This window comes from Gigantopelta aegis, chromosome 4 (assembly GCF_016097555.1).
Source record: "Gigantopelta aegis isolate Gae_Host chromosome 4, Gae_host_genome, whole genome shotgun sequence".
Classification (NCBI taxonomy): domain Eukaryota; kingdom Metazoa; phylum Mollusca; class Gastropoda; order Neomphalida; family Peltospiridae; genus Gigantopelta; species Gigantopelta aegis.
In genome coordinates this window covers 7,769,707-7,796,311 of record NC_054702.1, presented here as the reverse complement: position 1 = coordinate 7,796,311, position 26,605 = coordinate 7,769,707, and the positions used below count along the sequence as shown (strand labels likewise).

The following is a 26,605-nucleotide window of genomic DNA, read 5'->3' as shown; positions in this document are numbered from 1 at the left end:
CGAAATGTTTATAATTTTATATCAGGCTAACTGGCCCATAGCACATGATTATAGTGGTGTAGAAAAACCCACTTTATTATACAAAAACCATAAACATTGTCAGGAACAATATGAGACTGAAAATTGCTTCATTTAAATTTTGCAAGTTTATAATTTAATATCAGTCTAACTTAAACCATAACAACTGACTGCAGCAGTGTAAATTAATATTTAATTATACAAAAAAGTAGTACAGTTTGTCAGGAAATTGTCAAGACAAAAATTGCTTCAATCATTGCTTTATATTTCTACAGATTTGAAAAATTTAATAACTATCTTAACAACTCTTTTGCCTAAAGTGTCTGCTGCATACCATTGCTATTTTACAAATATGAATGACATGTTTTCATATATCAGGTCGCCTGAAAAAAAGTAAGGGGACTAACTTTTATATTCCACACCCATTGCTATACAGATATATTGTATTTGCCATCTTCAGTTAAAAGTTTATGCCCATAGGTCAAATACTGTTAAAGTAGTAACAAATTCAATATTGTAAGTGAAAAAATATGATGTTAAACAGGAAGGCAACAAGTGCATTTAGCATTGCACTGCTTTTACTTACAATTTAGAATCTGTTGCTGAAGGTGACAAGTATCCATATAGAAATAGGTGTGACATATCAAAGCTACAGACCCCATATTTTTTTAAAAATACAATTCCATATTCAGTAGGGTTATAATTTTTGGGGGCCACCCGATATAATCAGAGACTGACATACATTCCGAAACCCATCTGATGAACACTGTACTAAGAAAATAGCTACTTCATTAGATTACTCAATATTTGCCACACATTATGCCAATAATATTGTTGCCACAGTAAACAGGATGGCCTGGATGAGAAAACCAATGGGTCCACTGAAGGCAATTGATCCTCCGACTCACTGCACCTCTAACACTGAGCTACATGTACACCACACTTTGACAACAAACAGAACAAATACAAACAGTGAGACACATTTGTTTGTAAAGATCCAATTTAAAGAAAAAGCTAACATCCAAATTTGATTTAGGTAAACTTCATCAAACAAATTCATTCCTGTGTTAAGAACAATCTATGGGAGTCTCAAGCTGCGGCCTCTTAATAAAGGTGGTTGTTTAATACAGGTGACCTCTGAACAGAAGGTTGCTTAAAACAAATAGCCTCTTAATACAGATGACTGCTTAATACAGAGGGCCATTTAAGCAGGTTTCATGATTTATAAAGATATGAAACAAGAATTCTGCAAAATTAAATGTCTTGCCAACCATAAAATGTTTAGAGCTCTGTGATGAACATCCATAGGTGCAACTTCAAACCAAGTTTCACTGACCAAGGACTTATGATTTGTGAAAACCTGATCTAAAATTGAAATTTTAATGCACTGTTGAAAAGGTAATAGCTATATCTCGCTTTTTTATTTTGTAAAAGCAAGATAAAAACAACATGAAAATCTCAAATGCAAACAACTATTTATACGGATCACTTAGAAATAAGAGGTGTCTTACACAGAAGACCATTTGCGCCTTTTGAACACTCTATTTGTGTATGACACATGCTGACACCTTCTATACCGGAAACTCCACATTCATACAGAACTGACAAAATTCAATAAATTTCTAGTAGTACACAACCACAATCAGTTGCTCAACCCATCATAACATATAAGGAGAACACCAATCTTTCAAAGAAGAGGTCTTCACCCAGAAGACTGCTGTGACCGTTACTCCATTATCAGAAGTGATTCTCAATTGCTGCTAATACAGTTCAATCAATCAGACAATCACACAGAGTGTGAAAGGAAAACAAGACTATCTTCGAGAACATGTACATAAAATAATCATATGGGATATATGAGTTCAGCCAACAGAGCAAGAAAATGCTTGTTGCCTTGTTTATGTGCTTCACATTATTAAATTGAATGATCACATCGGGAACTCATCAAATCGTTTGGAACCACTAGCCTTGCTCACTGATGCTGAACAGAGGCTTAGGGCAATGAATACAATGTTATCACAGGAACTGCTACTCTAAACTCGACACCAGTGCCACCCCTAAAATACTTGTCACTTTAATTTATTACTATATCCCGATCTTTGGTGCTCTGAAGGCAACTATAATACATTGTGGTGTGAGAAGAAAGATGTTTGCTTTGTTTAACGACACCACTAGAGTACATTGATTAATTAATCAGCAGCTATTGAATGTCAAAGATTTGGTAATTCTGACTCGTAGTCATCAGAGGAAATCACTACATTTTCCGAATGCAGCAAGGGATATTTTATATGCACTTTCCCAGAGACAGGAAAGGACATACTTTGACCAGTTGTGGAGCACTGGTTTGGAATGAGCAAAAACCCCAATCAGGTGAATGGATTCACCGAGGTGGTTCGATCCTGCGATGCAAGCACCTCAGGCAAGCGCTCAACCGACTGAGCTAAATCCTGCCCCCGATATATTTGATAAGAAGATCTACCCACCATTAAATGTCAGGGAATATCATCGTCTTCCTCCCAGGGGGGTGCTGTGGGCAGCATGCTGTGTAGGGACATGTCGGTCAGGCAAAGCTGGTCACTTGATGCACTGTCACTGAAGAACGGGAAGGGGAAGCTACCCTCACAAGGGGAGATAAGTGGGTGGCATGTCACACGGTGCTGACTGTCCTGCAGTGGAACTGTTCCGATGACGATGTCGACAGGAAGTTTGACCTTTCTTGCAATACCAGCTGGCTTTATACACAACTGAAAAATAATAACATACTAGAAATGGTCTGAAAAATACAAAGTCACCTATTACAGTCTTTGATAATGGAGCACTGATAATACCATTTAACTGAAGAAATTTTATCTTATGATCGATTTCACCTCAAATGACATACTTGACTAGTGTAACAATGTAAAGAGACATAACCTCAATAGAATACTGCACGTCTATGATCTTGTAACCTCTCAGATGAGACTGGGGTACAGTGGGAATACTGAGGAATACTAAGGAAGACCACTAACCTCAATAGAATACTGAACGTCTATGATCTTGCATCCTCTCAGATGAGAAGGCGGTACAGTGGGAATACTGAGGAGTTCTCTCTGCCAGGTCTGCTTGGCACACGGAGCAATGCTTCCTTTGTGTATGGTCACGAGGACGGTGGTCTCAGAAAACCTCCCTCGATACGAGTAGTAAGTCACATTCTGAAACAACACAGTCGTATTACACCTGGTTTACAGTACTCTACATTCTAAAACACAACAGTCGTATTACACCTGGCTTACACTTATGGTACTCTACACACAAATTAGAATGACATGGACAATCTGGAACAATTTGCAAGGACTTGTAAAGTAGCGGTTGAATTTATAAAGCTTTGTCTTACAATGCTTAGAAAACTGAGTTTAAGAGAAAAAAAGGCTGCTTATATCGGTCTTAGATGTTTATTGTGACCTTTTCATCAAAGATCAAGGATAGAAACAGTTTTTAGATAGTGCAAGAATAAAATTATAATAAAATCCCAAAACGACTTATGAGTGTCATCTACATAATCATTCACAACTAATGGTTTCTTAGACGAGTAATTTTTAAGATAATATGACCGACATATTTTAAGAGGAGTTGAGATGTTGTCTATTACTTCTGCATTAGTTAAGATGTTCAGTCTAGGTTTTATCCATAAGTCAATGATGATTGTTGCCATATATTGGTAAAATAGTAGCTAACCAATGTGGATGGTTTTTTTGTAATCAAAATTCTTTGACTGAATACTTAAGATGCCATATATCTACAAGTATCTTTACTTTTCAATAATTGGAGTTAATATATTTATGGGTAACAGCATTACAAATTACAAATCTGTCCATGGACCACAAACCATATGTTAAGATCTCATTAAGCTATTACGCACAGTTTAATGTTTAAGTCATGCACATGAAAACTAAAACCATCATTGCTGGACTTTCAAAAGCTTTATTGTGGTAAGGGATACACGTTATGCACATACTTGAATGAGAGAAACCCGTGACCATGCAATCCGTCTGGTGCTAAGGTTCTTGATTTCCGCCCACACTGGTATGGCTTCCTTCAACGCATAGCCCTTTCGGTCCAGTTTCACGATGGCAGTTACTGTGCCTGCCAAACAGCACCAAGACCCAATAGCTTCAAATGTGTCGTTCTCCACAGGAAGCTAAAACAAATCATTCTTAATGTTTATGATGTCTCAGATTAAGAATCTTAGCTGGAGTTGCCAATATCTATAGTTACATGTAGGTAACCACAGAACAGTACTAGCCCAGTACTAGCTGTAGTGGCTAAGCCATCAGACTGAGATTAATAAGTACTGGGGTTTTATTCAAATAATAACTTTTAACAGCTCAATGAGGAAGTTTATAGGACTGTCCTGGACATACAACCCACTAGTTGAAGTGTGTGTATCTAAGACAGCATGCTTTAACCTCATTTGAAGTTATAGTTTGTTTTTGTTTGATGACACCACTAGAGCACATTGATTTATTAATCATAGGCTATTGGATATCAAACATGGTAATTTTGACTCGTAGTCATCAGAGGAAACCTAAATTTTTCCAAAAGAAACAAGGAATCTTTTATATGAACCTTTCCACAGACAGAAAGGCACATACCACAGCCTTTGACCAGTTGTGGTGCACTGGCTGGAACAAGAAAAAATCCAATTAGCTAAATGGATCCATCGAGGTGGTTCGATCCTGCGACGCAGGCACTTCAAGCGAACACTCAACCGACTTGAGCTAAATCCCGTCCCACTAACCTCAGTTGAAGTTACAATGAAATGAAACACACCTGAGACAATTAAGTGCATAGTGTACTATTAAGCTACATCCTGCCACAGTATTATCCTGACATTCGCATCCTAAACGTATAAACATGAATTAGAACAGGATGAGAATGTCACAACAGTACTAGTAATTAATACATTATTAATTAATACAAGAGATACATTGTTATACATATGTATAATCTTTCTATTAAATCAAGATGTGTTTTCTCATATTTATAATTAAAGTCAGGTTCTGTTTTACATCAGTTTTAGTTATTACGGAAAAAGAGGTCGACAAAGTTTTAAACATACGAGTGCTGTAAACAAACTAAATCCAGTAGAATCATTTATTAATGCCAAGTTGTAATTTGTCTCAGAGAGAGAGAGAAAGTGGTACATGAGAGGTTACCTAGTTAACTCATTCTAAAATATATGTGGGGTTACCAAGTTAACTCATTCTAATATATGAGAGGTTACCAAGTTAACTAATTCCAACAAAGTGCTGTTCTAAATTTAAAATTAAAAAATAACTTAAGATGTGAAGACGCATTAGAACTACTTAATATGTGGCCTTGAGAATTAATGAGAGAATGCTTTGCCACAGAGGTTTGTTAAATGTATTGTGTGACAGCTGTAAATCAAAATGATTGATGATGGTCCAGTTTGTTGTTTTTATCAATCTATCACATGTCAACTGATGATAAACATAAATACGGCTTCAGTTAGCATTTTATGCATTATTTCAACATAATATACTCATGTCCAAAAAACCTACTTTACATACATAAAATTTTAATAATTTGATAAATAGTGTTGCTTATCAAAACGAAAGAAGTTAGAAACCACCTTACAAACACTTTGCATGTATCACAAAGTGGATTGTGACATTTAGATGTTGAACTCCATGATACTTTCATATCCTACTGTACTGTTTGTTGGTTTTCTATAACACAATTTCAAGCCTTGTAAAGTTTCTTTTGGTGATTAGTATATACATTGGAATCTTAAATATTGATAGAAAGAAATAAGGGAGCACATGGTATCCCAGACCAAAGTTAATTCACTATTAAAGTAGTTATGACTGTCTACAATACAGAGATGGAAAACATCAGCTGAAACCATGAAACCATACCATAAGTTTGAACAAAGAATATGAATTTTTTATGGCAAACACAGAAAACCCCTAATCATTGTACAGATGATTAAAAATCTGGAATTCCAGATAAATCGGAAAACTTTTCATCTGTGATTGTAGCACATATGAGTCTTTGACAAGTCTATGATGGAGATAAAACAAAATAATGTAACTACTTACTGCAGAGTCTGGTTCCGAGTTCAGATCAAGTGCACCAATCACTGCAAACTTGCTGGCTCGCTCATGATGAGGCCCTCCGGGGGAATATATTGTCATTCGGACAAAGTACCTCAGGCGACCGTGTTTGCCTTTGAAAGATGAAGGTAGTTTTTGTGGAAGAACAAATTCAAATGGAAAGTAGTGAGATCCGGGATGTAGCAAGCCTTCGTCGTTAATCTCCTTCTCACCTGAAAATCAACATCATACATCCATTAAGCTTCATATAGACATGGTGTGGTGCAAGGTGCAGTCCAACTCTTGCATCTGATGTCTGTGCATTTGTATTTTGGACATATATATATATATATATACATATACAATTAAAATCACTGCGGCTGGCTGCATGCGTTTAGTAAACACAGGCATCCAGTCTAGATGTTCTCACTGAAACTAATGGATTTCCACTTTTTGTTTAGCCAGACTGCACGCATGCGCCACATCCAGTCTGTATCAGCCTTTAGACTGCACGCATGCGCCACATCCAGTCTGTACGAGCCTTTAGACTGCACGCACGCGCCACATCCAGTCTGTACGAGCCTTTAGACTGCACGCACGCGCCACATCCAGTCTGTACGAGCCTTTAGACTGCACGCACGCGCCACTTCCAGTCTATACGAGCCTTTAGACTGCATGCATGTGCCACATCCAGTCTATACGAACCGTTACCCTAAAAAGTACGGTATACTATGCTCAGTCAAAGATAAAGTATTTAAAAGTATCAGCCCTAAAAAGGATGGTATACTATGCTCAGTCAAAGATAAAGTATTTAAAAGTATCAGCCCTAAAAAGGATGGTATACTATGCTCAGTCAAAGATAAAGTATTTACAAGTATCAGCCCTAAAAAGGATGGTATACTATGCTCAGTCAAAGATAAAGTATTTAAAAGTATCAGCCCTAAAAAGGATGGTATACTATGCTCAGTCAAAGATAAAGTATTTACAAGTATCAGCCCTAAAAAGGATGGTATACTATGCTCAGTCAAAGATAAAGTATTTAAAAGTATCAGCCCTAAAAAAGATGGTATACTATGCTCAGTCAAAGATAAAGTATTTACAAGTATCAGCCCTAAGAAGGATGGTATACTATGCTCAGTCAAAGATAAAGTATTTACAAGTATCAGCCCTAAAAAGGATGGTATACTATGCTCAGTCAAAGATAAAGTTTGTTTTGTTTAACGACACCACCAGAACATATTGATTAATTAATAATTGGTTATTGGATGTCAAACATTTGGTAATTCTCACATATAGTCTTACAGAGGAAACCCACTATATTTTTCCATTAATAGCAAAGGATTTTTTATATGCAGACAGGACAGCACATACCACAGCCTTTGATATACCAGGTGTGGGGCAAACGTTTGGATGGGCAATGGTTTGGATGGTCAGAGAATAGGTACACTGAGGTGATTCGATCCTACGATGCAAGCACCTCAGTCAAATTAGATCCCGCCCCTACCTAGTCAAACACATGCCTGTCTCAGGGCTGCCACAATAGTCCACCCACACATCTACTCTTCCCTATCTTCCATCCACAACAGTCCATCTACACATCTACTCTTCCCTATCTTCCATCCACAATAGTCCACCTACACATCTACTCTTCCCTATCTTCCATCCACAATAGTCCACCTACACATCTACACTTCCCTATCTTCCATCCACAATAGTCCACCTACACATCTACTCTTCCCTATCTTCCATCCACAATAGTCCATCACATATCTACTCTTCCTTATCTTCCATCCACAATAGTCCACCTACACATCTACTCTTCCCTATCTTCCATCCACAATAGTCCATCACATATCTACTCTTCCCTATCTTCCATCCACAATAGTCCACCTACACATCTACTCTTCCCTATCTTCCATCCACAATAGTCCATCACATATCTACTCTTCCTTATCTTCCATCCACAATAGTCCATCACATATCTACTCTTCCCTATCTTCCATCCACAATAGTCCACCTACACATCTACTCTTCCCTATCTTCCATCCACAATAGTCCACCTACACATCTACTCTTCCCTATCTTCCATCCACAATAGTCCACCTACACATCTACTCTTCCCTATCTTCCATCCACAATAGTCCACCTACACATCTACTCTTCCCTATCTTCCATCCACAATAATCCATCACATATCTACTCTTCCTTATCTTCCATCCACAATAGTCCATCACATATCTACTCTTCCCTATCTTCCATCCACAATAGTCCACCTACACATCTACTCTTCCCTATCTTCCAGCACAATAGTCCACCTACACATCTACTCTTCCCTATCTTCCATCCACAATAGTCCATCACATATCTACTCTTCCTTATCTTCCACCCACAATAGTCCACCTACACATCTACTCTGTCCTATCTTCCATCCACAATAGTCCACCTACACATCTACTCTTCCCTATCTTCCATCCACAATAGTCCACCTACACATCTACTCTTCCCTATCTTCCAGCCAAATAGTCCACCTACATATCTACTCTTCCATATCTTCCATCCACAACAGTCCACCTACACATCTACTCTTCCCTATCTTCCACCCACAATAGTCCACCTACACATCTCCTCCTCCCTATCTTCCACCCACAATGGTCCACCTACACATCTACTCTTCCTATCTTCCATCCACAATAGTCCACCTACACATCTACTCTTCCCTATCTTCCACCCACAATAGTCCACCTACACATCTACTCTTCCCTATCTTCCATCCACAATAATCCACCTACACATCTACTCTTCCCTATCTTCCATCCACAATAATCCACCTACACATCTACTCTTCCCTATCTTCCAGCCACACTAGTCCACCTACACATCTACTCTTCCCTATTTTCCATCCACAATAATCCATCACATATCTACTCTCCACTATCTGCCATCCACAATAGTCCACCTACACATCTACTCTTCCCTATCTTCCATCCACAATAGTCCACCTACACATCTACTCTTCCCTATCTTCCATCCACAATAGTCCATCACATATCTACTCTTCCTTATCTTCCATCCACAATAGTCCACCTACATATCTACCCTTCTCTATCTTCCATCCACAATAGTCCACCTACACATCTACTCTTCCCTATCTTCCATCCACAATAATCCATCACATATCTACTCTTCCCTATCTTCCATCCACAATAGTCCACCTACATATCTACCCTTCTCTATCTTCCATCCACAATAGTCGACCTACACATCTACTCTTCCCTATCTTCCATCCACAATAGTCCATCACATATCTACTCTTCCCTATCTTCCATCCACAATAGTCCACCTACACATCTACTCTTCCCTATCTTCCATCCACAATAATCCATCACATATCTACTCTCCACTATCTTCCACCCACAATAGTCCACCTACACATCTACTCTTCCCTATCTTCCATCCACAATAATCCACCTACACATCTACTCTTCCCTATCTTCCATCCACAATAATCCACCTACACATCTACTCTTCCCTATCTTCCAGCCACACTAGTCCACCTACACATCTACTCTTCCCTATTTTCCATCCACAATAATCCATCACATATCTACTCTCCACTATCTGCCATCCACAATAGTCCACCTACACATCTACTCTTCCCTATCTTTCATCCACAATAGTCCACCTACACATCTGCTCTTCCCTATCTTCCATCCATAATAGTCCACCTACACATCTTTCTCCCCTATCTTCCTGCGACAATAATCCACCACATCTACCTTTTCCTATCTTTCTGCAACAATAGTCCACCACCATATCTACTCTTCCCTATCTTCCATCCACAATAGTCCACCTACATATCTACCCTTCTCTATCTTCCTGCGACAATAATCCACCACCATATCTACCTTTCCCTATCTTTCTGCAACAATAGTCCAACACCATATCTACCCTCCCATATCTTCATGCAACAATAGTCCAACACCATATCTACCCTCCTGTATCTTCATACAACAATAGGCCACCACCATATCTACACTCTCCTATCTTCCTGCAACAACAATCCACCACCATATCTACCCTCCCCTATCTTCCTGCAACAACAGTCCACCACCATATTTACCCTCTCGTATTTTCATGCAACAATAGTCCACCAACATATCTACCCTCCTACCCTCCCCTATCTTCCTTCTTGCATCAAAATTGTATGGAATAGATCTGTCTGCCGCCAGATAAGAAATATATTCGTAAAAGTCCATGAATTTCATCCTAATCTGTAAGTTTCTTTCCAATTGAATCAGTTTGATTTAATGCTCACTGGCTGTTATATGTTCTGTCTTGCTTAATGGACTAAGAAAAAAGATGTCTTGAAGCTTCACGACTGAGAAGCAAAGTTTTCCTCTTCTCCACGATAAATGTCATCTAATAACTGATGATAAGGATTCCATTTACAGTAAACTGTGATTACAAGTCCATTAACTTATTTTATATGCCATTCCAGCCAAGTAATAAAATGAAATCCATTAGAAGTACATCACACCAATGTCATATGGGATGAACCCAAACTGTGCTAAAAAATATATACAGCAAAACCTTCTAAACCAGACACCCACAGGACCAAGAAAAAGGTCTGGTTTTATGGTGTATTCAACCCTTATATTACAGAACTGAAGGAAGGAATGCTTTATTTATAACTGTGTTTCGTTGTTAACTATAAGGATTTATCACCAAATTTTTGTGATAAATCCTTATAGTTAACAACGAAACAGTGATATTATCCCTATTCTAATACTACACCTATTAGGAGTATCTGTAAGACATTTTATTGTGTTTTTATTAAAGAAATCCAACAAATATAAAACAATTAATTATCTATTCTCCATACTTACAATAGTCAATAAAAATGCTTGTAGTAAGTAAAAGAATGACGTAATATGTTTTTTCGTTCTCTTCACATGACGTCACTGACTTAGGAGCGAACCAAATGGCAAATTTATCAGCATTGTAGTCTGTCTTTTGAACATGATTTATTGTAATACAGGGTACACTAAAAGAAATATTTTTGTTGGCTGTTAATTTCTGCTGCAAGACATAAGGACTCTACATTTGTGAGCAGTGTTTCAACCTCATATTGAATTATTTTGAGGAATGTTGATGTTGATGGGGTAGGTCTACAAGTTTATAAATTGCTAACATATTTTCACTAAAAGTTTATATAAATACATAAAATAATATGCATTTACTAAATGGCAAGTATTGTTTTCAAAGGTTTTTCAGAATTGTGTGATATTTTAAAGCAGTTAATGTTTAACATTGCGTTTAAAAAATCAAGTCATTTCTATCTTGTCTTCTTTATCAATTTTATTGTCACAAAAAGTATGTTTTAAACAAAAATAAGGAACTTCAGATTGTGATATAATTATTACTGATGAACCTGCTTGCACTCTTTTGAGAACACAAACTAGAAGAGCAGACCACACGACACATGCTGGTGACTGCTGCGATCGATCAGTGACCGGACCTTACTTGGGGTGGGTAGGTGCACGTTCACTGCTGCTAACGAAGTGTTAAAAGTTACAATGGCACAACATAATAACAAAATAGTAACAATAACATAATTTTCATCTAAAGTTAGTAATTTTTTTGAAAATTATTTATATTGGCGTTTAAATATAATGGAAGACGCAGAATTAATATACCAATGAAAACACCACATATGAGGCTAAGTGACAGTATACTGGACGAGTTCTCGGAATTTTGTTATTGGGATAAATCCTGGTTGCCCATGACAGCGTATTTATCATGGAAATTAACCAATGGAAAAAAGGCTTATATGAAAGTTGTATTAGAATTAATGATGCATTCAAAACATTTTAATTATGTTTGTGTGATATCGGGCATTTGGCTAAGGACCACACAGCTAATTAAAGAGGAAACCTGCTGCCTCCATGCAATGATATATTATAGTGTTTGACACAGACACCAGTGTTACCTAGTTCCTATCACTGGCACTGACTTTGTTGCTGTTAATTATTGTGACATTTACATGCGAACACTGTCCTAATTGTGATTGGTTTTGACAGTCAGTGATTGATGTCTCACCATAGTTTGTTCTTGACTCTTCCATTAATGAATTAGTAGGTGTAAGCATTCTTTGTAGACGTTTGTTTTGTTAGCTTGTTTCTTGCATCATTGAAATATACACCATTACGTTGGTGAGGTATTTCTAATGCCATGGATTTCAGTTATGTATCTAAAGTTTCCTTGTAGTTTTAAATATAATGCTTAGCATCAACATTTACCAAATAATTGGTATTGGGGGAATCAGGTAGCACGGTACTCTACCAAAACTACATAGCTTACACACTGACACTGATTGATTGAGCATGGCGGTGGAGTACGGACACACCAATCCCTCATTCCAGTACAATTCTCAAGTACTGAGGAAGTGAGATTTAAACAAACAGGATTCGGTACGTGTAGGTATCAGCTGCCTCTAGCAGCCGAGATCCCACACACACATGTCCAATCAATGGGTTAACCGTGATAAATGCACATGGTAACAATGATAAATAGTTTTATCAGTGCATCCAGCCAAGATTACGAATCTAGATCTGGCAAGATAACAGCATTTCAAAGGATTTACAAACACACGTGTCTCATCGTATTTTCAAAAAGTCAAGTTGAAACATTCTTGCTGAACAGTGAATTTATACTAACTCTTTAATACTACTCATACAAAATGTTAATTCATATATCATATTTAAGGTTATGAATACAGAAAGATCAATCATATTTCTTTCATGAAGTACAGAACATATATTTTATCTTTGCCAAAAACATATAAATTATTATATCTAATTTAAGCATGAACTATTTTCATTGCAAAAATAATGTTAACATTGTTAGAAGGCATCCAGTATTTAGGCCTTTAAAGATGTATATATACAAATTATTGCAATTAATTAAAATTGCTCATTTTCACTTTGATAAAGAAGCTCCTATATAATCCACAAGATTTGAACCTCTGTCATTTCATACCTATAAAATATATAATCAAGTGAGTTTTTTCTCCACTCTTTGAAATATATTATATAATTCATTAATAAATTCATTACACACGAGATATATGATTATTCATCTTTTATAGGGATAAAATCTATTTTGTGTGAATCATGTATGTGCGTGTATATGAATCATGTGTATGTGTGTGTGTGTACATGCGCGCGCATGCATGTTTGCATGCATGTATTTGAGTATAGTGTAATTATGTAGGGTGAGGTGATGTGCATGTACCACACTACTTGTGTTTTCGCCCTGTAAAAGTTCACAGCACCACGCAAGCCTGGACTACTACTATGTTAAACAGACCTTTTATTGGAAGCACTGTGGTATAATTGAAGACCTCTTCATCAGAAGCTTGGATGTCACTTGAGGTCATCCACTCCACTTTAGCTTCTCCTATGGCTTCCAAACACACACCTAAAACAAAACAGTACTAACAGTTACCAATGATTCAATGAATGAATGAATGAATGTTTAACGACACCCCAGAATGAAAAATACATCGGCTACTGGGTGTTAAACTATGCTAAATGCCAGTTACAAAAAGTCAATTATGGTATTATCGCTATACTAATAAGACTCAAAAGGGAAATATATACATGCATGAGAATAACATATTGCACAAGAGAAAATCCCCTCTCCTTGTTATAAGTTTAAGGCACTCACACATTGCAAGATTCAGGCTTCTAGTTACATACCCCATACTGGAAAAACTTAAAAAGGTTTTTTTGTCAATACTTCCAGTTTGGCTTGCGTAAAAAGAAAAGAAAAACTGCTTTTGAACACATTGGACAAGAATGAATGAACGAATCAATGAATGAATGGGTTTTTAACCACACCCAAGCACAAAAATAGACAAAGGCATTGGACAAGATATTAGTAAAACAGTCTCACCATAGTGAAAAACGTTGTCTGCTCATGGAATTTGAAATAGTTATTTCTGGATTTTTTTATTTTTTTTATCTTACACACATACAAAACACATCAACAACTACCGGTAGTAGAGACACATCAACAAAAGATTAACTGACACTAGAGTAGAATATTGGGGCAGGATGTAGCCAAGTGGTAAAGTGCTTGCCTGATGTGCAGTCGGTTTGGGATCGATCCCTGTCGGCGGGCCCATTGGGCCATTTCTCGTTTCAGCCACTGCACCACAACTGGTATATCAAAAGCTGTGGCATGTGCTATCCTGTCTGTGGGATCGTGTATATAAAAGATCCCTTGCAACTAATGGAAACATGCAGCAGGTTTCCTCTCTAAGACTATATGTCAGAATAACCAAATGTTTGACATCCAATAGCTGATTAATAATCAATGTTTACTTGTGTTGTCGTTAAACAAAACAAATGGGTTTTTTAGTAGAATAAAAAAATATAATTTCAAACTCTATGAGGAGACAACATTCTTCACTAAGGGTTTTATTGACCAATATTTTTACACTTTGCACATAATTTTATTAAAAAATATTTAACTTTTATTATTTCCAAGAGAGATTTCCTTTTCTTTGTTTGTGAAGCCAAACTGGAACAAAAACACTAGAACATCAGCTGTATGTGGTATGGTTAATTTAACAAAATAAGTTAAGTTACATGTTCTCATTTCCATAGGTTTGATTTCAATAACAGCTTTGTGTGAAAAGCATAATAAACTGCCTTTTAAGCAACAAGCCTCTTCATACATGCAGGATACAAACTAAAGTAGTGTCGGAAATAGAATACAAATTGTTTTCGTCAATTATTTCTTTCATATTAAACTGACAAATAAATATTTTGTAAAAATCTATTTAATGATACTCTACCTAATTTAGCATTACCTTATTTGGGTTCTCATTGATGTACAAGGTAGTGTTTACTCTTGTAATTAAAATAAAGATGTCAGTAAACAGGAGATTTGTGACCTTTATTGGAACAGACTATAACACATTTTGGTCGATATGTGTCAATTTCATTTACCATTAAACAAACTTTTAATTGAAAACTGCAAGTTAACTGATTATTTTGAATTGCAGAATAAATGATTAATTATAACCGGCATATTTAGTGAACATAAATTCAATATTAGTACATTAGAAATTTACACAATCTTGCAACCATTTAAAGGTGCTCTATCAGAAGATATGTGTGAGCATCTGTTTGTGATAAAGATTCTCCAATAAAAACATATTTTCTACTAGTAGATCAAATTATTTCCTATAATCATTTATGGGCATATAGTTAAGGGTGTAGTCTTTAAATGTTTAATTTAAGCAAAATTTAATAAAAACATGATTTGCAATAGCTGTCATTATGCAACTTTGAGATAGCATCTTTAATACCAGTATAATAGATCACAAACACAAAATGGTTCTTGACAGTTTTGCTCAAAAGTTACTTATGAATGTCTACATATATTTTTTTTTGGAGAGGAATAGGGTTAAACCATAATCAGAAATGGTCCCTCACATATTGTAACAGCAATGAAATTGACACATATCGACCAAAATGTGTTATAGTCTGTTCCAATAAAGAGCACAAATCACTTGTTTACTGACATCTTTCTTTTAATTTCAAGAGTAAACACCACCTTGTGCATCAATGAGAGCCAAAACAAGTAAATGCTAAATTAGGTAGACTATCCTTAAATAGATATTTACAAAATATTTACTTGTCTATTTAATATGTAAGAAATAATCAACGAAAATCATTTTTATTTTATTTCCGACAGTACTTTAGTTTATGTTATACCTTTTGTTAAATTACATCACTGCTACAGTAACACAAATGGCAAATGAAAAGTTAATAAACACTAAAAGAACAGGGTTTTTATTTTACTTTTTTGTTGTTGTTTTTCTAAATTTATAAAACAATTATTTACCAGAATTTTCGAAATATTTTTCAAAATATAAGAACTTTGATTTTGAAAATCTTTTAATATATATTTTTTTGGGTCCCAATACACGTACATCGAGTTATATATACTGTACATGTATGTCAGTTTTTATGTATATAATATATCAAAATATCAAGTATGAAGATTTATGCAATCAATGCCAGGCAGAAGAATACATATGTACATCAAGTATGTGTATCACAATACAGTCCAACCTGCTCAAACAGACAACTCTACTAAGCAGCCACCTGTCTTAAGCTATTCTTCCAAATTACAAATTAAAAATAATACCAGCTGACCTGTATTTGCCAGGCAGCTTCTAGATGCTGCATATTTTAACAAATCAAATGTAGTACAGTACATTGAAATAAACTAGTTAATGATGTAGGATATCGGCTTTGTCCTATGAAGGTAAGAATGAGAAATTCTGCAAGGCTTGCAGAGTGGAATTTTCTATTTGGCCTGAACAGGATAAAGCTGACATCCTATGACATTAACAAGTTATTATTTTTATCCTGTAATCCAACAAAAATTATGGGGGAAGACTAAAAAAAATTATATTTCACCTACATTGTATAATGAACTTGAAGTCAAATTAATGATTTTGTAATGTATCTATGCATGTGATGACAAGAGTCATAATCTGCTAGTATATGGTTACCATTCTGCTTTAATTGGTCATCATAATCAGCCAAATTAATGATTTTATAATGTATCTATGCATGTGATGACAAGAGTCATAATCTGCTAGTATATGGTTACCATTCTGCTTTAATTGGTCATCATAATCAGCCAAATTAATGATTTTATAATGTATCTATGCATGTGATGACAAGAGTCATAATCTGCTAGTATATGGTTACCATTCTGCTTTAATTGGTCATCATAATCAGCCAAATTAATGATTTTATAATGTATCTATGCATGTGATGACAAGAGTCATAATCTGCTAGTATATGGTTACCATTCTGCTTTAATTGGTCATCATAATCAGCCAAATTAATGATTTTATAATGTATCTATGCATGTGATGACAAGAGTCATAATCTGCTAGTATATGGTTACCATTCTGCTTTAATTGGTCATCATAATCAGCCAAATTAATGATTTTATAATGTATCTATGCATGTGATGACAAGAGTCATAATCTGCTAGTATATGGTTACCATTCTGCTTTAATTGGTCATCATAATCAGCCAAATTAATGATTTTATAATGTATCTATGCATGTGATGACAAGAGTCATAATCTGCTAGTATATGGTTACCATTCTGCTTTAATTGGTCATCATAATCGGCCAAAAGAAACAGGAAGGAAGGAAATGTTTTATTTAATGACACACTTAACACATTTTATTTATGGTTATATGGAGTTGAACATATGGTTAAGGAGCACACAGATATTGAGAGAGGAAACCTGCTGTCACTACTTCATGGGCTACTCTTTTTGACAGAATAGCACATACCATGGCCTTTGATATATGAGTCGTGGCGCACTGGCTGGAACGAAAAATAGCCCAATGGGCCCACCAATGAGGATTGATCCCAAACCGACCACGCATCAAGGGAGCGCTTTACAACTGGGCTATGCCAACAGAAACAGTGATTGCAGGATAAAAACTGATAAACAACTTCTTTTATTTTTGAGGCCACATTACTGTTCTCCAAATAAAATATGTAATGCCAACTGACCTGTCTTACACATGTATTAAGCTGTACCCCATATTAAGAGTCCACTCCAGATCCATATGCTAAAAACCTGATCTGTGGTTAGCTGTTAGTGAGAGAGAAGTTGGTACCAGGATGTGAACCCAGTTACAGTACCAAACAGTTTTTATATGATGGCTTAACCAGTTCACCACCAAAGCTGGAGACCTATATTAGGGGGTGGGGTGTAGCTTAGTAACAGAAAGCTTATCGGAGATGTGATGGATTGATCGCTCTTGCTGGACTTTGCTTGGTTGTAAGGTGTAACTCGTGTGGCAGAAGCAGGGGTAAGTTCAGCCAGTCATTTGTCGCTAACACTTTGCAAACCGGTTTTTATGGTACACATTTAAACCAAGTGACCCCTTCAAGGAACCAGTGAAAATAGTTTGCAACTGTACATCAGGTTTTCTCTCTTTCTATCTCTATATTTGTCAAAATAACCATACAATGGACACCTGTATTGTACATGATTCTGATGGACAGATATGTGTCAGACACTAGATACAATGTAGATGAATTCAAATGGGGAAATATCACTCCGGTTTCACTGTGTTGGGTATTGTACAGGTTTCTGATGGACAGACACTAGATACAATGTAGATGAATTCAAATGGGGAAATATCACTCCGGTTTCACTATGTTGGGTATTGTACATGATTCTGATGGACAGACCTGTGTCAGACACTAGATACAATGTAGATGAATTCAAATGGGGAAATATCACTCCGGTTTCACTGTGTTCACTACTGTACATACATGATTCTGATGGACAAACATGTGTCAGACACTAGATACAATGTAGATGAATTAAAATGGGGAAATATCACTCCGGTTTCACTATGTTGGGTATTGTACATGATTCTGATGGACAGACCTGTGTCAGACACTAGATACAATGTAGATGAATTCAAATGGGGAAATATCACTCCGGTTTCACTGTGTTCACTACTGTACATACATGATTCTGATGGACAAACATGTGTCAGACACTAGATACAATGTAGATGAATTCAAATGGGGAAATATCACTCAGGCAGGTTTCCGTGAAGAATGGCAGGAGAATTCCTCACCAGTCATCACTGAGAGAAAATACAGGAGAATTCAGTTATTCATAGAACTCATGTGTTCACAGTAAGAGCTGGAATGGCATAGCAAAACACAATCACTTTCACAGTGTATATACACAAACACATATAACACTAAAGGTTTTCAAGAAAAGAAAATGTCAGCAGTGTTCTATGATTTCTTCTTTTTTTATTATTATTTTATTTTTTAATCTTTTAATCTACACTGTTGTTGTCAAGACATTAATGTTTTGTCTTCTTTTGGCATTCATTGCAGGAGACACATCAGTTACTCAATCATTATTGATTTTAAAAATATCAATGCAAATGAAGTTGGTATTATCACACAGAACCAAAATAACAAAACTACGAACATCTCCAATTGGATTTTATCCAGTCAAACAAGACAAAGTCCATTTATAGTAAATTAAACAATGTCGTGACATTACTAGATACAAGATCAATACAAACATGTATACCGTACAAGGAAATAAAACATATATGACATTTTTTAAACCTGTAAATTACAAATGTCTTCTCATATTTAGCCTCTGTTTTTCAATTAACAGGTACTAATGAACTACACGAACAGAAGACAATTACGCAGCCCGTGTGGGATTGACAAGATGTATCTATTTACATAGAGAGTAGCACGTTCTTCAGTGTCAGTTATAGACTAACAAATTGATTCACCTATTTACACACATTTCTAGATTGGAGAGATGCTGTAAGTCCACTGTTCATTTTGAGTAAAGCCTGTGTATGAAATCCAGTGAACATTTTGGTTAATGCCTGTTCAATCCACTTTATATTTTAAGTAATGCTTCTACAGTCCACTGTACATGTTGGCTACTAGTAATGCCTATTCAGCCCACTGTACATTTTGAGTAAACCTGTATAATTCAATCAACATTTTTGGTTAATGCCTAAACAGTCTACTGTACATTTTAGGTAATGCCTGTACAGTCCACTGTACATTTAGAGTATGCCTGTTCAATCCACTGTACATTTTGAGTAATGGCTGTACAGTCCATTGTAAATTTTGACTACTAGTAATGCCTGTTCAATCCACTGTACATTTTGAGTAATACCTGTATAATCCACTGTACATTTTGGTTAATGCCTAAACAGTCTATTGTACATTTTAGGTAATGCCTGTACAGTCCACTGTGCATTTTGAGTAATACCTGTACAGTCCACTGTACATTTTGATTAATGCCTAAACAGTCTACTATACATTTTAGGTAATGCTTGTACAGTCAACTGTACATTTTGAGTAATGCCTGTTCAACCCACTGTGAATTTTGAGTAATGCCTGTACAGTCCACTGTACATTTTGACTACTAGTAAGGGCATGTTCAATCATCTGTACATTTTGTGTAATACCTGTATAATCCACTGTACATTTTTAGCAATGCGTGAACAGTCAACTGCAAATTTTGAGTAATGCCTGTTACATTAGTTTTAATTATTCCTGTACAGTTGGTCAACTACATTTTTAGTAAATTAATGCCTATATACTGTCCACTGTACATTTTAGTAATGTCAGAATATTGTTAATTATTCCTGTACATTCCTTTGTACATTAAAGTTTAGTAATGCCTGTACACAACCCACTGTAAATCTTAAATTACCCTGTACAGTCCATGGAACATTCTTACAAACGACTTAAGCATTATTAAAGGGACATTCCTGAGTTTGCTGCACTGACAGAGACTTTTTAACGATTGTAATTACATATCAAATATATTTTAAAGCATAACATATTAGTGGCTTATATTAAACGTGTTTCTGATCGTTCTAATATTTGTACTAGGTTAAATTTCATTTTATTTCCTAAAATATATTTTTTGGGTACATACAAAATTATTTGAAGACAAAATCCAGTTTGGGATTCTTACAAATATTAAGATGACCAGAAACACATTGAATATACAGACACTGGTATTCTAAACAAGAAAATGTATTTAATATGTAACTTTAATTATAAAAATATTTTATTAGTCGGAAACATCTTACAATGCAGCAAACTCAGGAATGTCTCTTTAATGTAAATTATTCACCTCTATATAATGCTCTAAATAAATACAACAAAACAAATCAGAAAGATATTTTTTCTTTTCACCCCACCCATCTTTTTTTCTTCACAATGAAACAGATGATGAATAACAAGGAAATAGGCAGACATTCCAGGACATATTGTAAACACTCACTTGTAACTGTTGATTTCTTTAAATATATTTCATAATAATTAATGTTCTTGACCCACTAGTAATTCATAAACAAGTACCTGGAATAGCTTACATCTCTGTTACACATAAAGCTTGTTATGTGGGTTAATGCAGTTAATATCTAATAAAAAATCTGTATTCCATTTTCAAAATGTTATTCCAGAAAGTTTGAAACACCTGCAAACAATCTTCTATTGCAGTTACTGATACCTGCACTGGTGTAGGAAGTGTGTGTGTGTGTGTGTGTGTGTGTGTGTGTGTGGGGGGGGGGAAACGATGGTTTTTATATATTTATACATGTATTTATATATGTGTAGTGTGCCCCCCCCCCCCCCCCCCCCAAACACACACACACTTTTTAGCACCTTCCTATGCCTGTAACCTGAATCTTCTTCTGGACTCAAATGTTTTTAAAATATGTTTAAATGCAGATATTAAACAGTTATGTACTAACATCTGTAAACTCTTCTTGACCAAAATGTTTTTAAAATATGGTTAAATGCAGATATTAGACAGTTATGTACTAACATCTGTAAACCCTTCTTGACCAAAATGTTTTTAAAATATGGTTAAATGCAGATATTAGACAGTTATGTACTAACATCTGTAAACCCTTCTTGACCAAAATGTTTTTAAAATATGGTTAAATGCAGATATTAGACAGTTATGTACTAACATCTGTAAACTCTTCTTGACCTAAATGTTTTTAAAATATGGTTAAATGCAGATATTAGACAGTTATGTACTAACATCTGTAAACTCTTCTTGACCTAAATGATTTTAAAATATGGTTAAATGCAGATATTAGACAGTTATGTACTAACATCTGTAAACCCTTCTTGACCAAAATGTTTTTAAAATATGGTTAAATGCAGATATTAGACAGTTATGTACTAACATCTGTAAACTCTTCTTGACCTAAATGTTTTTAAAATATGGTTAAATGCAGATATTAGACAGTTATGTACTAACATCTGTAAACTCTTCTTGACCTAAATGTTTTTACCAGACATATTTACTTTTTAATGTACTGATACCTATATATGCTTCTCGACCAAAATGTTTTTAAAATATGGTTAAATGCAGATATTAGACAGTTATGTACTAACATCTGTAAACTCTTCTTGACCTAAATGTTTTTAAAATATAGTTTTGCAGGTAACAGAGACTTTTTATGTATACCTATATATTCTTCTTGACCTAAATGTTTTTACTTATATGTAGGTACCAGACATATTTACTTTTTATGTACTGATACCTATGCATGTGTATATGCTTCTCGACCTAAATGTTTTTAAAATATGTTTGCCGTATGTAGGCACTAGACATATTTACTTTTTAATGTACTAATACCTGTTTATGCTTCTCAACCTAAATGTTTTTAAAATATGGTTATGTAGGTACTAGACATATTTACTTTTTAATGTACTGATACCTGTATATGTTTCTCGACCTAAATGTTTTAAAAATATGGTTATGTAGGTACTAGACATATTTACTTTTTAATGTTCTGACACCTGTATATTCTTCTTGACGTAAATGTTTTTAAAATATGGCACTAGACATACACAATGTTAATATGATTATATATCAATCCACAAAAAGTAAACCATTCTGAAGCCAAGCATAACGAAATCAGCCAAAGATAAAAAGAAAAGGTTAATGGTGTTAGGAAAGGCAATGTGCTTAACGAAGAGGAACCCGATAAATAGGGCAGTGGAAATAGTCGTGGAATGCTTTTCTTGGATCAAAGATCACAGCATCTGGCTGTGGAGGTGCACCATGTTCTACGGTAATGGGAGTTCGGGTAAAGTTAGACGAACCAGACATACTGTGAGGCGATCTTTGAATAGCCATGTTGTGGAAATATTAGCTTAACTAACACTGCTGATTTTCCCCTTGCTACTTTAAAGTAAGCTTCACTTACGTTTCAGGTCGCATCAAGCAACCTTGCAATGTTTTCTCAAGACTAAAAATACCATTTGTGTAACTACATATTATAGGAGATAAAATAATCAAAGATTTGGTTCCCCACAGGAAAGCGAGTATAATCACAGGAGATGTAATGAAAGACAAGTGGGGGTTTTCTTCTTATATATAACTATCAGACAGGAAAATCACTTGATAACTTTTTACCTCTGTAGCAAGACACCCAAAATTAACACAGAAAGAATACTCCCCATAGCTTTGACATTTCGATTATCTCTTTAATGTATAGGTCTTAAGAGTCTTCACAATCTAGCAATATAAACTGCAAGAATGCAGGTCTTAAAAAATACCTGTGTAATTAACACATTAAAAACAAAAGGTACTTTTAAAAAATGTATTCAATCAAAACACTTCTTTACGCAAAATATCACTTACGGTAGTTATCAGTTTCTAGTACTTGCCTGAAGTGTGATGGGCCACAAGATTGATAGCCTTTGGTGGACCTGAGGTGGGTTTTTTTTATGTACACATGATGGCCATGGCATGTGCTGTCTTGTATATTAGATAAAAGGATGCAATACTAATCACTAAGAGTATAGCCTATGTGGCATCAGTGAATTTGTTCTCTATCTAGGTCATGTTTAGCAATAATTAGACAACAAACTTTGTTTTGTTTAACAATATGATTAGAGCACATTGATTAATTAATCATCACCTATTTGATGTTAAGCATTTGTTAATCCTGAAACATAGTCTTCAGATGAAACCCACAGCATTCTTCCATTAGAAAAGCATGGGGTCTTTTATATGTACTTTCCTGGATAGCACATGCTACAGCCTTTGATGTACCAGTTGTGTAGCACTTGTTGGGGCAGGGTAAAACAAAATCAGAAAATGGGTCTACTGTGGGGTTCAATCTTGAGATGAAAGCACTTCAGGCGAGGGCTCTACCGACTGAGCTAGCTCCTGCCTTGGGAGTGGCTGTCCTCCTATTGATGAGGCATGAGACAGAGATTCATGGTTCATGGAATCAACCACTAGTTTGCCAAATACCCATTCGACTCTGCATTGTGCAGAGATACGGTCTTGATCACAGAAAAAGAAAAGAAATGTTTTATTTAATGACGCACTCAACACATTTTATTTTCGGTTATATGGCATCAGACATATGGTTAAAACCCACACAGATATTGAGAAAGGAAACCCGCTGCCGCCACTTCACAGGCTACTCTTTTCGATTAGCAGCAAGGGATCTTTTATATGCACCATCCCACAGAGAGGGTAGTACATACCACAGCCTTCGATATACCAGTCGTGGTGCACTGGCTGGAACGAGAAATAACCAAATGGGCCCACGGACTGGGATCGATCCCACACCGACCGTGCATCGAGCTAGTGGGCTACGTCCCGCCCGTCTTGATCACAACTAACATTTTTGTTTTCAGATCTATTAGACACGAGGAGCCAAATTAATAAAGCTCCCTTAATTAAGCCCAGTTTTTCAACACTCAGGCGTATGTTTTACTATTAGAGCCGTTATTGATAACTGAAATCATAATTTACTTATTGTTTAAATTATCCATTTCTGTACATTCAAAGTGTTTTTGGTCATCCTGGTTTTTAATATCACAAAATGATTTCTCATATTTTTAAAAATGCACATGCGTCTGAGAAGTAACAGTTATGAAGTCGAGGTTTAGTCTATTTTTAGAGGGTATTTCATCATTTCAAAAGTCACAGACTAATGTTTCACTCCATTGTAACTTTATCCAAATGTGTTACAGGTTTGTAGATTAACTAAACTTACCTAGTGTGCATTTTCATGGGCTGAAACAAGGATCTGTCCCTTTAAGGAACATTGTATTGTTCTTGCAATCCTTTCTGTATTGCACTGTTAGATCACAGTTATGAGAGTTTAGTGAATTAGGCTTAGACACACGATTATTAGACATTGAACACATGTAGCTATAGTATAAAATGTGCTGAAGGGTTGTTAAACAAATGCTTCTTCATTTTAAAATCTTGCAAACAAATTAATAATTTTTAGATGTCAGTCACAGAGAGCAAAATTCTAAATTTCAGAAAAATCTGTCAACTAGTAATCAGAATTATATATATATAGTCCACATAATTGTTTTCTCCAGTCTTTAAGTGCACAGTGTAAATTAATATTATTTCTTTTTCTGTTCTAACAAATTAACAATGTTACTAACTGCAGACAACACATTAGAATTGGCAGACAGCTTTAATATTTATTATTTATGTACCGGTACTTGTATCCAAATCTAAGAATGACTTAAGAAAGAGAGAGATAGTGATGGAAGCAAAGGGTTTTGTAAGTACATCTAAAGTTAAAGCTAAACAATAAAATTTAATTAGTGCAATAAACAGACAGGGCAAGAGATTTATTAACTACAAATTATAACATAATATACAAGTTCCTGTCTAAAGTAAAATATTGTTGGTTTAATTAAGTTATGTTTAGAACTTATGAAGTCAAACTAAAAGAAGTACTAACAGCTGTCAGCTTATGGGAATGATCATAGAGCCAATGCTAACATACATTAAGCTAGCTTCAGAAGTAACAATCTGAGGTGCTTTTGCTGACCACACTTTACAGTTTACAGACATTAAACAAGCAGGAATGGTTACCATATTGTTGTCTAAAATTTTCTCATCTTAGCCTTCAGCCATAATTGCCTTGCAATGAAGTAGAAATTGCATGAATAGATGAATTTCATTATTTTAAAATACATGTACTGGTATTCATATAGCCAAGGTTCTGCATACTGTTTTCCCTGTTAAGTCTATTCAATCGCTGCCTATAGGGATTATGTATTATGATTGAAAACCTTGCTGCATTCAGATTGCCGTGAGATGTGTTATCAATTGAAGCTTTGTCAATGCTGCCTATTACGAAAGTTGTTTTAGCATAGAAAACAAACAGCACTTGTCTGTTGTTTGGACAATATTTGCCTGACAAAACTAGTGGGTAATAACAGGCAATTGTCCAATTTCACTGCTGTCAGCCTAAGTCAATACACAAACCTGACAATGTGCTACTAATTGAATTAACAAGCTAAGTGATCTTGGGGATTATATATTGATCTACAGAAGTTAAGAACTTGATGGCTTGTCAAACAAGTTAAATGGCATCAGTGTCTGAAAGACACACACTCCAAATAGCAAAGTTCTTCAAAACAAACAACCAAAGTTCATGTATATGAAACATATAAGTGTATGCAATTCTTCATATCTTGCCAATTAAACCACTATAATCTGATAGATTGCTCAAACTCTTATTAAGATATCTACATTCCACGAACACTGATTGTCAATCTGTTTTAAAACTCAATGATGTCACTACTCTGTCTTTATGTCTTTGACAATCACACTATATACCTTTAAATTTTCAGGATGTTAATGGTGTCAAACGGAGATTGATGAATCGGGATAAAAAAATAAAAGTAACAGTACAAAATATAAGAAACATTTGGATAAGAAACATTCAGATAAATTCATCTAATTGGTTAATACCTTTGACAGATGTGCACAAATTAAGTTTCACTCATGTCTTCTCTCAGAAGTTAACAAGCACAGTGACCTTGAAAATGTCATATTGATTTATA

At 35.4% G+C, this 26,605-nt stretch overlaps 1 protein-coding gene across 3 annotated transcripts in view; it reads right to left on the bottom strand.

Moving 5' to 3' along the window:
• LOC121372604 (arrestin domain-containing protein 2-like) overlaps positions 1 to 26,605 on the bottom strand; it is an 87,562-nt gene that overhangs the window by 17,030 nt on the left and 43,927 nt on the right. For all 3 annotated transcript variants that reach the window (XM_041499016.1, XM_041499017.1, XM_041499019.1), the window contains exons 3-7: positions 13,482 to 13,592; positions 6,120 to 6,346; positions 4,013 to 4,195; positions 3,027 to 3,209; positions 2,502 to 2,762 (exon numbers count right to left, since the gene is read on the bottom strand). In XM_041499016.1, coding sequence (XP_041354950.1) covers positions 2,511 to 2,762; positions 3,027 to 3,209; positions 4,013 to 4,195; positions 6,120 to 6,346; positions 13,482 to 13,592 — 956 coding nt within the window. In that variant the 3' untranslated portion in view covers positions 2,502 to 2,510. The remainder of the gene's footprint in view (positions 1 to 2,501; positions 2,763 to 3,026; positions 3,210 to 4,012; positions 4,196 to 6,119; positions 6,347 to 13,481; positions 13,593 to 26,605) is intronic.